The sequence below is a fragment of the Sitophilus oryzae genome, unplaced genomic scaffold (assembly GCF_002938485.1).
Source record: "Sitophilus oryzae breed Bouriz unplaced genomic scaffold, Soryzae_2.0 scaffold_738_pilon_pilon, whole genome shotgun sequence".
Classification (NCBI taxonomy): domain Eukaryota; kingdom Metazoa; phylum Arthropoda; class Insecta; order Coleoptera; family Curculionidae; genus Sitophilus; species Sitophilus oryzae.
The window spans coordinates 1,992,809-2,009,265 of NW_022147349.1; the positions used below are offsets into that span (position 1 = coordinate 1,992,809).

General features: G+C 31.6%; 1 protein-coding gene across 2 annotated transcripts; it reads left to right on the forward strand.

Annotated features, from left to right (window-relative positions):
* The first annotated feature begins 1,288 nt into the window (after positions 1–1,288).
* LOC115888428 (SAGA-associated factor 29) lies at positions 1,289–11,687 on the forward strand. 2 transcript variants are annotated; one of them, XR_004051254.1, is made up of 7 exons: positions 1,289–1,533; positions 1,600–1,851; positions 1,917–2,036; positions 2,091–2,252; positions 2,312–2,543; positions 10,646–10,932; positions 11,492–11,687. XR_004051254.1 is itself a non-coding variant. In XM_030908171.1 (6 exons), exons 2-6 carry the CDS (start codon positions 1,690–1,692, stop codon positions 10,876–10,878), a joined length of 909 nt encoding a protein of 302 aa, XP_030764031.1. In that variant the 5' UTR covers positions 1,289–1,533; positions 1,600–1,689; the 3' UTR covers positions 10,879–11,679. The 2 variants fall into 2 exon arrangements, 1 of the variants encoding a protein (XP_030764031.1); XM_030908171.1 differs by having other exon boundaries at positions 10,646–11,679.
* The last annotated feature ends 4,770 nt before the right edge of the window (positions 11,688–16,457 follow it).

Consider the following 16,457-nt stretch of genomic DNA (forward strand, 5'->3'; position numbering starts at 1 on the left):
AAAACATGGGATTGACAATCGCCTTACTAAAATACATACTGGAAGGTACCGATTAAGTTTCATTGCATCAAATACCTTTGCTATAAATCCTGGCTCACAATTTAAGGCCATTGCAAAATGCTTTCGAACTTCATCATAGATTTTACAAGAATAAAAGTGTAATATTGAAACAAAGTAACATTGTAAGCTTCATGACTAATAGTTTCATTTTAACACTCTTTAAATATCATCTCGTTAACAATTATGAATATAATATGATTTTTCTCAGTGATTTGTGGCACAGATACAAATTAATATATGCCCCATAACAGTTTTTAAATAAGAAACTTCTGCCTACAGATTTAATTTTCTTATTGGCATAATACCCTTTCTTCCTATATAAATCTTGCCATTTTTTCAGTCCAATGTTCCTTGTTTTTACAGTTGTAGGAATACTAAAAATGTTGACTATAGAACTTGATACTATGTTTGAAAAAACCTTCATACCTGTAACTGTGCATAACTCTAATTAACTGAATTCTCCTCCTCTTGACACTCTGAACACTGCTGCTGCTAATGTTAGAAATATTTAGCACAAAACTACAACTACCTACAACAAACTTTACAATAAAAATGTTAAATTTTCGCTGTTCGATTAAAATACCCTATCTTATGTTTTCTTTTCCTCCAAATAATCTTCTTGTCAAGTAAGGACCAATCTTATTTGACATATTTCTGGTACACTTGAACTTGTGCTTTCATGGACACTATAAGAGTGCACTGTTTTACAGAAGCACGAACATTGATTCCAAGTACCTATCTTCTTCCTCCACACGTAATAAAAACATCCTCCTTAAATGGCCATATCATACACTTATTTTGACCATTCCCAATTACAATCACGACTTTTACAAATCGCCTTTAGGAAAACTAAAAATAAACAGTTTTGGATCATCTGTAAACACGATTATGTTGTATAAACTTACACATGAAAACTAATCATTTTTCCCGGCGTATTAGCTTTCTTAGAATGACTATGACAATATACAACAAGCCTTTTTGAATTAGTGTTTAGAATAATTGAGATAATAATAAATTTTAACTAGATAACAACACAAACGAAAAAAAAAAACAAAACAAACAGATGTCAATTAAAGAGGGGAAGTGACAGCGAGACCTGGAAGATGTCTGCCATCTTGCCGTCGACAAAAATTTGGATGCGCACTCGTCGAAGCTCATTCTCCCACTTCCATATCTCTGGCTGTACCCCTAGTGTAAGAAATAATTATTCAATGGGTGAGAATAGAATTATTCTATGGCGAGATGTGTCCACGTGACAGAGCAAGTGACAGTGGTGACAGATGACAGATTGCATTATTTGGTTATATTTGTTGATTGTTGACAAATTGTTGATAACTTTATAAAATTAATCTGTAAATAATAACTTTGTTGATTCATTCCATAGAGTCAATCATCCATTAATTTTTGTTTTTATATGTAATGTTTTATAATTCAATTACCCTAACCATATCTCCAAGAATTCTTACTAATTTAGTAAGTTTTATTTATCAAAAACGTATATGTGTTATATCTATTTAATCCTAAAATCATTCTTTTTAGGCCCTCTTCCTCTTGGTTTTGGTTGCCTGGTTTTCTGTAGTTAGTTTAAACAAATATCTTAAATATAATAACAAGAAAAGCTAAGGAAACATGCCATTTACAGCTGACTCGGTAGCAGTTCAGCAGGTACAAGAAAGACTAGAGTCTCTTTACAGCCTTATTCATGACATTGAAAAGAAAAGGGCTCAATGTGAGCAAGGTCTTAATACTTTACAAAGAAATAGCATTGAGGATAAGGGCCCAAATACACAGGTATCTACTTTGACTTTACTTTAATTATGGGATGGATGTTATTTTTTCCTTTGTTTATTTAACAGAAGTCCAGAAGCCTTATTAAGAATGTTATGGCTCAAACTGATGCTGAAAGAGAAGTTATCCAGAAAGCATTACAAAAGATTTATGAGATTCGGAATATTATAAATGAAAGGCGAATTCAGGTAAGTTCCAGGGTTTCTTTACAACTAAATGTTTATATTTTTATAATTTTTTAGGCTCGTACTTCAGCTGCTAAGAAAGAATCTATTCGCAGAGGAACTTGGATGAAAATGCTGTTAAGTTCTGCACAGACACTTCCACTTTTTATTGGAAAAGTAGGGGAAAAAGCCCCACCACTTTGTGGAGCAGTGCCTGCTGAGAGAAATTATATTGCAAAAGTATTTTTTATTTCATTTCATATAATGCACGGAGTATGCATTATTAATATTCTTCTTAGGTGGGCGATACAGTAGTTGCTTTTGCAAAACTAGTAGAGAAAGAGAACTGGATTTTGGCTGAAGTGGTTAGTTACAATCCTAACACAGCCAAGTATGAGGTAGATGATATTTTACGAGAGCAGAACCAAAAAGGGAGGCATACCTTGAGTAAAAGCAGAGTGATCCCACTTCCTCTTATGAGAGCCAATCCAGAAATTAATCCTGAAGCACTTTTTCCTCAAGGCAAATTAGGTATTTTATTTCATAATGTATAGGTACATTTTTTATAAATATGCAGGAAATGTTATTGGAACATTATTAAGTGTTCATTTCCAATGTAAAGCATGATTTAAAATCATTTTTATCTATGTATACCAAGAAATTTCAATTCTAAAATGAGCATCATACCATAATTTCTTGTTTTTGAAATTGGCTATTTTTCATTTATCTATGAGCCAAACTTAATTTTTTTCTCTATAAACCGTTTTTGAAAAGGATTGATAATATTGGAATTTTTTATTTACCATATGTATGTTCAAAAACCTTTGTAGGGGTAGAGGTGAAATCAATACACATGATAAAGGAATAGAGATTGAAAAGTCTGTACATTTTACTGACTCGGTAGCAAAATATTTTATATTATATTTTGATTTTACTTACCTTGTTATGAGCTTTCTAAAAATAGAACATACTAGACTATATATGTAAACTTCTTTTCATAAATAAGGTAAAAAATCATTATTTAACTTTTTAACATAGGCGGCCAGTTTCAATTTGGTAATTCAAAACAATCAAATCATTTATTCAACGTAAAATTTTGGTTATTGGCTATTTCACGCTAGTTTTTGTGTGTAAAATTATTGCTCAATGCATTAAAAATATCAATAATTGAGCGTCTGAATTGCACAACGACCTTAGCGCGTGGCGGCGGGCAGCCCAGTAGGCAAGCGACACAGAGACGCGTTGCTGCGCGCCGATTTAACAAAATAAACAATTTTAAAACTGCCGTCATTTCGTTAATAATTATCGTATAGTGCTGATTTTTGCATAGCAATACACATGAGTCTTTAGCGCTTCCGACAAGCCTAAATAACTGGAACTGGATTATTATTTATATTTTCGCTTTGTTTACATTGCCCGAGCATATTATAACTTTGAGATAAAAATCTCTGTTCTAAAATTTAAAACTGACAGATATGAATACTATAATTTAATTACTTATACATTTAGTTACAACATATTCAAAATTTAGGTCTATCGGTTTATGCTTAGAGATGGGGACATTCCGGGAATCTTATTTTGAGGGAATGTTCCTGGGAACGTTCCCCAAATCGGGATAGTGATGGGAATGGAAAAAAAATTTAATGTTATGAAAAATTGGAAACTTTCCGGGAAGGTTCCCGGAAATATTCCCCAAAACAGAAAAGTGATAAAGTTAACTTTCAAAATCTATTTAATAACAACACAATAATATATAAATAACAAGAGAAGTAACACAAGTCGATAAAAGAAGCAAATTTAGGTTATGTTTATAACCTCAATTTCAGTTCTTCAATTTAGTTTTACGGCCACAGCTCCAGGACTATCCGGCCGGGTGATAGAATATGGATAGAATATCTATCCTTTTTTCTTCTTCAATCTAAGACAAGAGAAGCTCGTAAAAGCGTCCGACTCAAAGTCGTTTCTCTTGAATATTTGTATAGTTTTTCAATTTAACAAAAAAATTCTTATATCAATCCGAAAGCTTCTCCCACGCTGGTAGCGTCCGGCTACATAGGGCCTGGTTACCCCCCTGACAACGTGAAAAAAGGTTGTCTTTAAAAATATTATCAATCTGACCTTCTCTTCTCCCACGCTGGTAGCATCCGGCTACATAGGGCCTGGTTACCCCCGTGACAACGTGAAAAAAGATTTTCTTTAAATGTATTTCACAAAAATATGTATCTGAATGAGACACGAACTCAATTTAACACTTTTGCACCAAAAAATAATAGACTTTTATAAAACGATTGCAATTGTATCTTCAGAATAACAACTTGGACTCCCGAACAATCAGCCATCAGACATCATACGATGCTGCCTCGACGACAGACCGAACGGAAGTCGTTTATAACCTAGTTTCTCTTCTTCTTTTAATTTGTGGCGTGACCTGTTCACAACTTTTCCAATGTTTTGATTACTTTCCCTAAATTTAAGAAAAGTTCCCGAAAAGTGGGGAATGTTCCGAGGAATATTACAACTCGCATCAAAATACAACTTTCCCGAATTTCAGTCACTTTCCCGACCTTAGAGGAACGTTCCCTGAGGCACGTTCCGACCTGAACATCACTATTTATGCTAGCAGTAATAACGAGTATAAATAAAAAAATGGTCAGTATATATAACGCTCGCCGTATTTAGCGCACGTTCAGCTTTAGTTTTAGTTTTAGCGCTGTTTTTACAGAAAATAAATTCTGAACTTTGATCAAATGACAAGAACATTATCATTGCCGACATCTCCTGGTTATAATGTAGTTCTTTTTTCAAAATATTGCATTGTTTTAGCTTAAAAAAAAACTTGAATTATGCGGCTTTTTTTTGCGACAGCTACTGGCGCTGCGTTAATAAAGAGATGCTATGTACGTTAAGAAAGGTCGAAAGCATAGTAGAAATCCGGATAAATGGAAGAATTAAAAAAACGCACAAATACTACTGGTAGTAAACAAGCTGTGGCAAAAATTTTCTGCAACCTAACCTAACCTAACTATAACCAGGAGATATCGGCAATGATAATGTTCTTGTCATTTGATCAAAGGTCAGAATTTATTTTCTGTAAAAAAAAAAACACTAAAACTAAAACCAAAGCTGAACGTGCGCTAAAAACGGCGAGCGTTGTACCTGTGGTTGTACTGACCATTTTTTTATTTATACTCGTTATTACTGCTAGAATAAACCGATAGACCTAAATTTTGAATATGTTGTAACTAAATGTATATGTAATTAAATTATAGTATTCATATTTGTCAGTTTTAAAATTTATAACAGATATTTTTATCCCAAAGTTATAATATGCTCGGGCAATGTAAACAAATCGAAAATATAAAACGTAATCCAGTTATTTAGGCTTGGCGGAAGCGCTAAAAACTCATAAGTATTCCTATGTAAATATCAGCACGATATGATAATTATTAATTATTATTAACGAAATGACGGCAGTTTTAAAATTATTTATTTTGTTAAATCGGCACTCAGCAACGCGTCGCGTCGCTGTCTCGCTTGCCCACTGGGCTGCCCGCGGCCACGCGCTAAGGTCGTTGTGCAAGTAATCCGGACGCTCAATTGTGATTGGTAACATTTTCGGTGCAGTTTATTAAAACACGACGGAAAGCAAAATTATCTGCTTAAATTAAATAAATAAAATAAGGACAGATGAATTTTCGAAAATTTTCAGCCAGTAGGATTGCTGGAAATTGATATAAGGTTATTACGACGATACGCCGCGCCGTTGCGCTTTTTCTAGGATGGTGTGGATGGTGATGCACCCTTAATGAGTTTGTGTTCTCCGTTTTTTTCTAAAGCCTGTAATTTTTTTATATGACACAAAACAAACATATGTTTTTTTAATGGAAACCATAGTTGACCATGACTTCATAAAAAGCGAAATGTTTTAAGCTTTTCAGCGATGCTATAACATATTTTTTTTCGGAAAATTACTGAGTTATAGCCAATTAATAGCTTTCTTGACTAATTTCACTTAGTAGGTATGGTATTCTTATTCTGTTAAGATTAATAACTTATAAAAAGACAGAATATTTTATTAAACGGTTCTTTACAATTTCCATTACACAAACTAAAACTTAAAAAAATAATATCACTACATACATTTTAAGTTATTTTAAAAAATGTTCAAAAAATCCGCCATTGTTTTGAGTACATAAATGCACCTTTTTAAAACTGAATTACCTACTTGCTTTTCTCACAGAACGACCGGTCGACTTTATTAAACTTCCGTACCGCCTCTTCCAGTGCCTCTCTTAATTCATAAGTTCTTTTGTAAAACTTGTTAACCATACCGCATAAAAAAATTAAAATTGATAGGTCAGGTGATCGAGGAGGGCCATGCAATTGGTCCACCTCTTCCTATCCATAAGTTTGCATAATTATGATATAAATAATTTTTAACATTTCTTTCATTATGACATAATGAAAGTCACTCTATTGATGCGCGAGCCTCTAAATTTAACTTTTCTAACATGCATATTTACAATTTTTGTTTATTTTAACTTACAAAATTTGCATGTGACAGTTTGACATTTTTGAGAGCAATGACGATCGAACTTGTTTCTATGGCTACCTAAGTAAATTGTTTAAAAATGATACAAATTGGCTATAACTCGGTAAGTTTTCAAAAAAAATATATTACAGCTATATATCGCTGAAAAGCTTAAAAATGGCGCTTTTTATGAAGTCATGGCCAACTATGGTTTCCATTTAAAAAAAAAACATATGTTTGTGTCATATGTCAAAAATGGCAGGCTTTAGAAAAAAACGGAGAACACAATCTCATTAAGGATGTGATTATCTACAACTTTTCTAAAATAGTCGAAATTTGTTTTTTTTAATATCTAGTAAGCCATGAACTTTTTCAAAAATCTGAAAGGCGCATTTTTATGGCCCTAGAAAACTACAATTCTTTCCATATTTAACCGACTCTCTATCTCCAGTAGTTTCCGAGATACCTATTGAGAACATCGTAGAAAACTCACCCTGTATATGGTTTTGTGGGAATACCCCAAATAATTCGCCTTTAGGTATTTTAGTGCACTACTGTGGTCCACTAACGGTCCACTACAAGCAAGGTTCCATTATAAGCGAGTACATCTTGTCAGTGCCTTAGCTACATCTTCGCTTACAAACGCGGTCGCTGAGGGACCCTTTGAAATTGACTGCTTCGTGATTGTTCAAAGAGATTATAGAGAGTTTGAATGAAATGATTCGTTTATTATATGGCTGAAAGTTGCGGGGGAGCCAGAAATTTCTAGTTACGTTTGTAAAATATTTGGATAAGATGCAGTGGATTTTGTCAGAGCATTTTGCATGTGTTTTTCTGGGACTTCGACGAGTTTCCACTATAAGCGAGATCGTTATAGATGGATTAACTGCATTAATTATAGTAACAAGAGGGAAGGGGGTAAAATCGCAGAATATCGCGGTCATCAGTTACTTGTTTGCTGTATTTAATTTCATCTTTGCATAAAAAGATTTAGGAAGGAGCATATCAAAAAACTTAAGTCGAGCGGGATGTGGACCAAAAATGGCCGACTTAAATTCCGGTTTATCAGTGCCGTACCAATTTTATTCAAAGCCTAAAAATATGATGTAGGATAGACTCAATAATTTGTTGTTTTATTTTACGTTGTTTGTTGTTGTTTTATTTTACGTTGTTGGTAGTTATTAAAATTGTTATAAAAATATATAATTCTAATAAACATAGAACTTTATTAGAACCTTCTACCGAAGCAGGCAATTCAAAGTAACGTATTTAAATTCTTTAACATCTAATCATAGCATCTAATATTTTGCAAGTAGTAAATGAAAGCAAAAATGCAAGAAAAAATATACATACATAGTAGAGATGAGCAAAAAATCACAGACTGCGATTCAATCGCAACGATTTTAAAATCACAATCGCAGATAGCGATTGGCTCTCATAGGAAACTGCGATTACGATTTCTGCTATTTCCGAGTTTTAATTTAGGCAACCAGTATTACTATAGCTGCGATTGTGATTGTGTAAACTGGGACCGTGATTTCTATCTGCGATCTGCGAATTTTTAGGAGTTGCGATTTGCAATATTGTTGCGAATGTAATTTTGTGATCTATTAAAGCATTTTATAGTAAACTGCGATTGATTTTTTTGTCTGATATTATTTATTTTGAGAAGGTATTACTTTTCTAGGGCCACGATCATAATATACCGGGTGTTTCTCAAGAGTGGTTCGCCCCTATAACTTTTTTATTGTCCCTCACAAAAAAACGAGATTTGGTATGTTAATATATGACATAAATTAGGATTCATTGACGCATTCAATTACTTTGGGCACTTCCTGTTTCACCGGAAATTACTACTAATAACTTTTGATTTTTAAATGGCACCCTCGGTATTTTTTTGAACATTTTTCGATAGAAAATGACACTCTGAATAGAATGACATATTATTTGTCAACTTTTAACATTTTCACTTAAAAAAATCGTATTTTAAATGTCAGTCAAGAATATCATGGCTGTGTTAAAAACACTAATTTTTAATCAAGGTGCCTTGGAAAAATAGATTTGATCATCTATTGTTTTTCGTGTCATGTTCTGGTCAGTTAAAAAATGCCCAAATCTTATTTTTAATCATATCACAATTTTTCAAATAGAACGTGTGTGGCTCATTGGCATATTTAGAAAAAAAACATTTTTTTACGAATAATTTGGTTTGGTGAATATTAATATCGCAATCGCAGGTTATAGTCGCTTCGATTTAAAAATCACAACCAAGTTTTAATTGCGATTGGCGATTCGCAGTTTTGCCCATCTCTAATACATAGTAATCTCAAAAGAATTTTCCGATGCACATGATCAACTTGTGTGAGTGACCAGCGATGGCGACAGCGCTGCCAGATTGTGATGGATTTATGAGATTAATCTTAATTTAAAAGTGACAAACAATATATTTATTATAGCATTTTTTAAAGATTTTTACGTTTTATTTTTAATTTAATAACTAATATTTTAGTAAGTAATTGATTTTTTTGTTTTGTAGCTTATTTTACTTATCACATATTGGCAAAAAATAGTCCATTATGAAGATTATTCTAAGCTTTATTATGGGTTATTTATTAATTTATTCATGTACATCTTACAACGCCCTAAGTGGTAATAACAAGTAAGACGGTGACTATTAATGCACAAACTAATAATCACAGAATTTAACAAAAACTAACGTAGAAATAACTTTGAAAGTGGTGTAATGTGGTGTCTGCAGTCAAAATAGTAACCAGGGAAGCTACAAGCTCTCTGCTTCGACTGTTTAAATGCTTTGTCATATTTTCAACACACAATTCCAAGAAATGCAATACTAAAATTCGAAAATTTATTTCTTAAAAGAACTGTTTGTGCTTGAAAGTACAATTTTTAAAAAAGACTATGAAAATAGGTAAAAAACGAGAATTATTCACAAAGATTCAACAACACGATATTATACAAAATAATGACTAACATTCGGATAATTGTCAAATAATAAACGACAACCTTGTTGAAAACGGATGTAATTAATATAGCGATAATAAAATTCGGTTTAAACTAATTTTTGCAGCTTTAATCTAAATAAAATATCTGTTACAATCATTTGCTCTATAAAGTAAAATGAAGAGCTGCTCGGTATATTAGTGTCAATATCGATATGATTGATGACATGCATCGGAAAGTGTTTTGCAATTACAATAATTAGTTAATTCTAAAGCTTCATTCAGAACCTCGCAATTAGAGGAATAAATTAGCGGTTTCAATTAGCGTAGAAGTTTGTTCATTTAATTCAAATATAAGCATTCAGAACGTTAAAATTAGTGGGAGATATTTTCAATTTTAGTAGAAAGAGTTATCAAACTTTTAACTTTTCCACTTTTTCCACTAACTATACTTCAAAATTTGCGATAAATGTAATTTTGGCCTTTGATTACACAGCCACACAAAAAAACTGGTGTATTTTTCGACACTGAGCACGAATCTGCTATCAGAATTACGCCATCACATCTTAATTTTTTTCTATTCTCAAAAACTTGCTGAAAATCCGTAAAAACTCAGGAAAATGTAGTAGGAAAAAATAAAAACAATTTTTTTTATGTGTAACACTAACCTAATGTAAATTTCCAAACCAAATCAAGTTCTTACATTTGTACCAACTCTGTTAACATTTTGCTGATATTTATTTATTCTTTCAGCTCTTAATTAAATCTATTACCTTTTTTAAAAGATACAAATTTTTAAAATAAAACTTTCATAATGATATAAATTGTACAATAAAAAGTATGGAACTGATACGGAACGGAAGCTTACGTATAGCGTCAATATAATAAAAAATACGGAACGGATATTGAATCGATATGGAATGGAAATGGAAGGTATAGTGAGAATCAACCTTTATATTCCTCCTTAATCTTTTTATTCAAAATATTTTATAGAAACATTTTGTTTGCACATATGTATGAATACTATGAATACGCTCGAATTTTATATATCAATTTACTTTTAATTATTTGTTGATAATATAACATATAATTTTTTGTTGTAACACCAAACGGTGTCGGTTTAAATTGCATTTATTTTGTAGTGTTGGCACTGTTTCCTCAGACTACCTGTTTCTATCAAGCGATCGTCAACAAGCCTCCAGCTACTCACACTGATGGATACGAAGTATTATTTGAAGATCCCAGTTATCCAGAGGGCTACAGTCCGCCGTGTACGGTGGCCCAGCGTTACATAGTAGCTTGCAAGCATAAAATGAAGGTCAGCGCTAGTGCGGCGAGCACTTCACAAGCCGGCAGTAGCGACAGCGAATCGTAACAAGACTTATTTTTCGTTGAAATATCGGGAATTCAATTGAAAAACGACGTCAAGGTAGGCGTAGACATAATACCTGGGTAATTATTGAAAAAAACTGGAAATCGTCCGATTTTCACCAAAATTGGTATCCACCCTATTTTGAGGTCGAATATTACGAATCTGAATTTTTTCCTGGCGGTCTCTTACCGTTTTTCAGAAAAACGGAAAATAAGTTCAACATTAAATTTTTCTTTATTTCAGCCCTATAAAGTAATAATTTCACTATATATTTTCATTATATTATAGTTTATCTAAAAACGAATTCATTGAGGATAGAAAAATGTCCAAAATTTTACTGAAAAACACTTTTCTTAACAAAATAACAAAAAAATTGAGACCAGATGGAAGTTTGACATTTCATATATCCTTCTTTCTCTCTCCTATGCAATGAGAGAGACAAATGTTGAAATAGATTTTCATTTTTCTGAAAAACGGTAAGAGACCGCCAGAAAAACAAGTTTAGATTCGTAATCTACGACTTCAAAATACGGTTTATACCAATTTATGTGCAAATCGGACGATTTCCAGTTTTTCCAATAATTACCAAGACTTTAATATTAAATAAATTTTGTAGATCATCAAAATTGACGTCGAAAGCCGAAATTAAATCTTATTTTCTTATAATTTTAATAGCAAATTAGATATACAAAATTACTTTAAATACTCTTTTAAGTTTAAACTTATTTTACTGGTAATTTAGATTTAAAAATTCAACAGTTTACTGTGTGGAATGTCATGTACCGAATATATTTTTGTGTTTAATGTAAAGAAATTGTCTTTTATTTCCATTTGCCATTAGAAAATCTTGTAATTATGAACACCCGGTATTTTATTTCATTTTTGGATTCTTGGACACAAAATAAGGCATTTACTATACGGATTAAATATATGCTTATAAGCTTTATTTTTATTTACCCTAATATAGTTTGAATGAGCATTAGAATCTGCTTTGATTTATTTTAAAAAATATAGGGTGTTGCATTTGAAATAACGAAGTTTTTATGTAAAATAAATATTTAAAATAGATTAGTAATTTTTGGTACCTCTGTATAAATTTAAGGAAGCAATAAAATTTTTCAGTAAAACGTTTAGTTTTTTCAGCAAAGTTTCTTTCTATACCTTTATTTTTTTTAGTTTTTTTACCTTTAAACTCACCACAAGAATTAAGTTTGAAAAGTAATGTACAGGGTGTTGATAATCTATTCTATTGGAGCATGCATACTATATCTTTAGATATCCCAAAAACCAAAGTTTTTACATATTTAACCCTTATAATAAATGCCTTTTTTTGGGCCCAAGAATCCAAAAATTAAATAAAATACCGGGTGTTCCATAAGAAAACATATAACTTTGGTATGGATCTTAGTTCTAAAACGCCCTGTACAATTTATAATTTTAAATTGTGCACATTGCCTCCCCACATATACCCATAAAATATTTTGGTTCTACATCTTTCAGTTTACGTATAATCAACCGAGGCGAATGAGGTGCGCCACCCTGTGTATCGCTGAATGATACAAATTATTTTAAAATGTTTTTGTTTTATCCCCAAAGTACGCAACTTTAAAAAACAATAATACATTTTGAGAAAATAACGGATAAGTTTGTTCCAACATAGCAGAGACCCATTCTTGGTACAGTAACGCTTATGCTCAGTAGAGAAAATGCGTTCCATCACGCTATTAGCTAAACAGCGCCGATATTGTTATTATCTGACAAACGAATCTAAAACAGCGGAAAGAATTCGGGCAAAAAAAGTCGATGTTGTCACGTTTAATTCTAGTAGAGCAAACTTGCTTGATATTACCTATAAATTGAATATATTTTAGTTCATTTCAGCATACATAATTATATATATGTTAATCTGTTGACGTAGTTCTTATTGTAATAATGTATATTTATCTAATTAACTGATTTTGTTCATTCTGCCTATTATAAAAGGTAAAGTATTTCCTTAAGATAACGTCCGCTTAGGGTAAGCTGGCAACGCTGACAAAATTCATCATGGCATCCCGGATTCAACCAGTCTGATTGGTCGAGATTCTCGCACGTCTTGTTGCCATTACCCCCAACTTTATGCCCCTCTCTAGGAATAGTAGAAACAGTCACTACTATTGAAAAATCCAGTGGCTGTGTTATTGTATTGTGTTTTATATCTTTAACTTGATTTGTGTTTATTGTAATTAGTACACACGTTTTAACAAATATTACTATATTTGGTAAATGACTAAACAAAATGCAGGTACATTTAAAGTAAAATAATATTATAAACTTTACTGGAAAATATTATAAAAATTCCTGATATATTTTTATGAAACCCCGCACGCTTGTGGATATTTTATGAATGAAATCGGTCATGATTTTAGAAAATTGCGATCCCCTTGTCGTTGCCCCGTTGTTTCAGATCCGTTTGTCAGACTGTACTATCTTCTTTTTTTTAGTACAATAAAGATGTTTCATTATTATTATCGAGAAAATCCTTTAGCAAACGATAACTTTTGCGTTCCGACCAGGCTTGGTGCATTTCAGTTGATTTCAACAAATTCTGACCGCAGCGCACTCTGCGGCAGAAATCAGAAATTATCAATAAACAGTTCACGCCGCGGTCATGTCGATCGCATAAAAATAATAATGAAATCGGGGTTTTGTCGTAATATTTAAGTATTTTAGATTTTTTCCTAGTGAAGTTATTGAGACTATAAAACACTCAGGTACGAGGTTTGTGTGATGTAACGCTGTTTCGAGTAGTAAAAAATAAGTGAAAAAGAATTCGAACTAGGCGGGCTGTTGTGTTGTGACAATTTCAAATGTTAATAAAATTGCCCAAAAAAATGTTAACGCGTAAAGGATAGCGTAATTAGGGCGTTGTTGGGTGCAATAACATTCAATAACTCAAAATTTTCTCGGATATTCAACTCTCCCGAAACAACATTTTATAGCTTCATAATTTCTTACACCGATTTGATCATTAGTCAATAGCAAAAATGGATTCAAGCAGTTCGACGAAACAAGTGAGTAAACAAAGTGCTCGTTACATAATCAAAAAATTAAATAAATAAACTCTGAGAAGATGAAAAATTTGCAATATTAATGGTATACTTTTTTAATAAACTAGTGATTAAATGTTTTATGAACATCTTCTAAAATTATAATTATGTACCCTTAAAAAATGGCGTTATAGCCGAAATAGCTCCCACTTATGCCCCACTAGCAAAACCGGTGATAAAATTACGCTCGCTACCGTAGTTGAACTCATCTAAAAAATTTTTAACTGGAATAATAAATTATAATGCAAGTTAGATCTGAAGATATCAAAATATTTACCTTTTTGTTTTTTTGTTTAGAATTTCCACAAATTATACTTTCTAACACTTTTAGAATAATTATATACTAATTTTTTCGTTTACTCGCCATTTAAACCCGTGTATTTGTATGTGTTCGTTATTTACGATATTCTCGGGCGGTGGCAACACCGGCGGAGAATGCACCAAGCCTATAGGGAACGGTTATTTCGATACCAGCCTAAAAGCAAGTTAAAAAAAATATATATAAAATATTTTTTATATTTTTGTACTAAATACTAAATATTATGAGTGACGAAGAGCACAATGATTGAGTATGTGGATACAACTGGAGATGATGATTTGAAACATTTGTTAAATAAAGCAAATATGATTTCGGCTTAATTAATTAGAAAATAGATCAATTCAATAATCCTTATAAATACAATACAATACAAAATCGAAATTTATATGAAAAATATATCTAACACATATCTGACCCATATCTAACTATATCTAACCCATGTCAATAATTAAAAATTTGGTTTTGAATTTGATTCTAAAATCAGATCAAAAGCCGTTCCAAGTTCCAACCCCCATTTAATTTTGGTATAGTAACAAAACTGTCCCAAGTCGATACACGTGTACAAATCTGTTGCCGGTGATCATCCAAATTACCGTTCTAGAACGGAACAAATTTCTGTTTTTTCTTCCAACACAGAAATTTGTACCTAATAAATAAAAAAGTAACCTTATAAATATAAAAAGTACCAAAATACAAACATCTTTATCGGAAGTATTTTTATAACTGCCATTAAAGAGCAAGACTTGGATTTAAATAAACAACAACCGACCAATTTAATACTATTTAATATTCCGACAGTTCACTTTCGTACGTATCCTCATCCTCAATCCGTGACCTGACAAATAACTGATTTACAAGAAAAAATAGTATTATTGTTATTATTATTAAAGTAAATTATTATTATGTGATATAAATAGAAAAAAAAAACAAAATCAAATCAAAAGATAGGTAGATATCTTAAAATAAAGTAAATAAAAAAATAGGTGGTACCCTAATAATAATAATACTGAAAAAAACATTTAGTAGGTATATCGGAAGTATTTTTTATACTTTCCCGATAATCTCTGAATTCTATTTAAATAAACAATAAACTATATATAGTTTGTTATACTGATAGATTTGTAGGGATGTCAAAATAGGTCGATATATCAAAATATCGATATATACAGGGTGTCCCAGAAATAAGTGCAAGTATTTTAAGGGGTGGTAGATATCGATAAACGAAACATATTTTCTCTTTATCGTTTTTCAAATAAGTCCAAAATAACGGCACAGTTGAAAGAATATAAATATATCAGTTGGCCCACTCTTCGCCCGTATCAAAATTCTTCCCGCCGCTCCCCGCCTGTCTTGTAGACTTGGGTCAGTCTACATCCGTTGCTCGACGTGTACACAGCGTTCCAAGTTTATTTTAGTTTTGTTTTCGGTCCGACGCATAGGGTGAACCAAAAATAGCGCTTTAGTTGTTTTGTTCGAATTGTGATTAAAATATCTACTAGAAATATTTGTGCAGTGGATGGTTGTGAAAGTAGAATGACAGACAATATATCGTTCTTTAGGTGCCCAAAAGATGAAAGAAGGTATACATATGTTTATATAGTATAGGATATTAAGTATATAATAATTAAAGTATTAGACATATTAAGTATATTATAATTATGGAAACCCAACTATGAATAAATTGTTTTAAAAATATACATATAAATTAAGAAAATATTTTACTCCAAATATGCACAAAATATTTATTTTTAACAATTAGTTTATTATTTTAGTAGATATTTTAGAGTAGTAGTAGATACTTTACTATTATGTTTGGATTTTCCAGTATTTACCGGTTGGCAAAGTGCATATTAAATTATCTTTTAAGATATTTGCATTTTTTTAAATAACATGTTTTGCTTTTTAGATGTTTGTATTTAACTTTAACTACCTATCTGGAAAGTCCAAATTTTATCGTCAGGTAATAAAAATATAATTTTGAGATTTTCATAATAATTATTAATAATAATTCCCCTATTGACAATTCCATATTCCAAAGAATTAGGATAGAAATATCTAATATTTTAATATTAATGTATTCACCATAATATGTATAAGTAGAGTCTGATAAAGAAAATAACTTGAAGGGGTGGAGCCTGGAAAAGTGCCTTAGGATTTATAGGATCCCATATATG

Coding starts and splice junctions, on each gene's coding strand:
- LOC115888428 (XM_030908171.1), top strand. CDS start 1,690: ATGCCATTTACAGCTGACTCGGTAGCAGTTCAGCAGGTACAAGAAAGA. Junction 2,037..2,090: donor TAAATGAAAGGCGAATTCAG/GTAAGTTCCAGG, acceptor ATAATTTTTTAG/GCTCGTACTTCAGCTGCTAA. Junction 2,544..10,645: donor TTTTCCTCAAGGCAAATTAG/GTATTTTATTTC, acceptor TTTATTTTGTAG/TGTTGGCACTGTTTCCTCAG.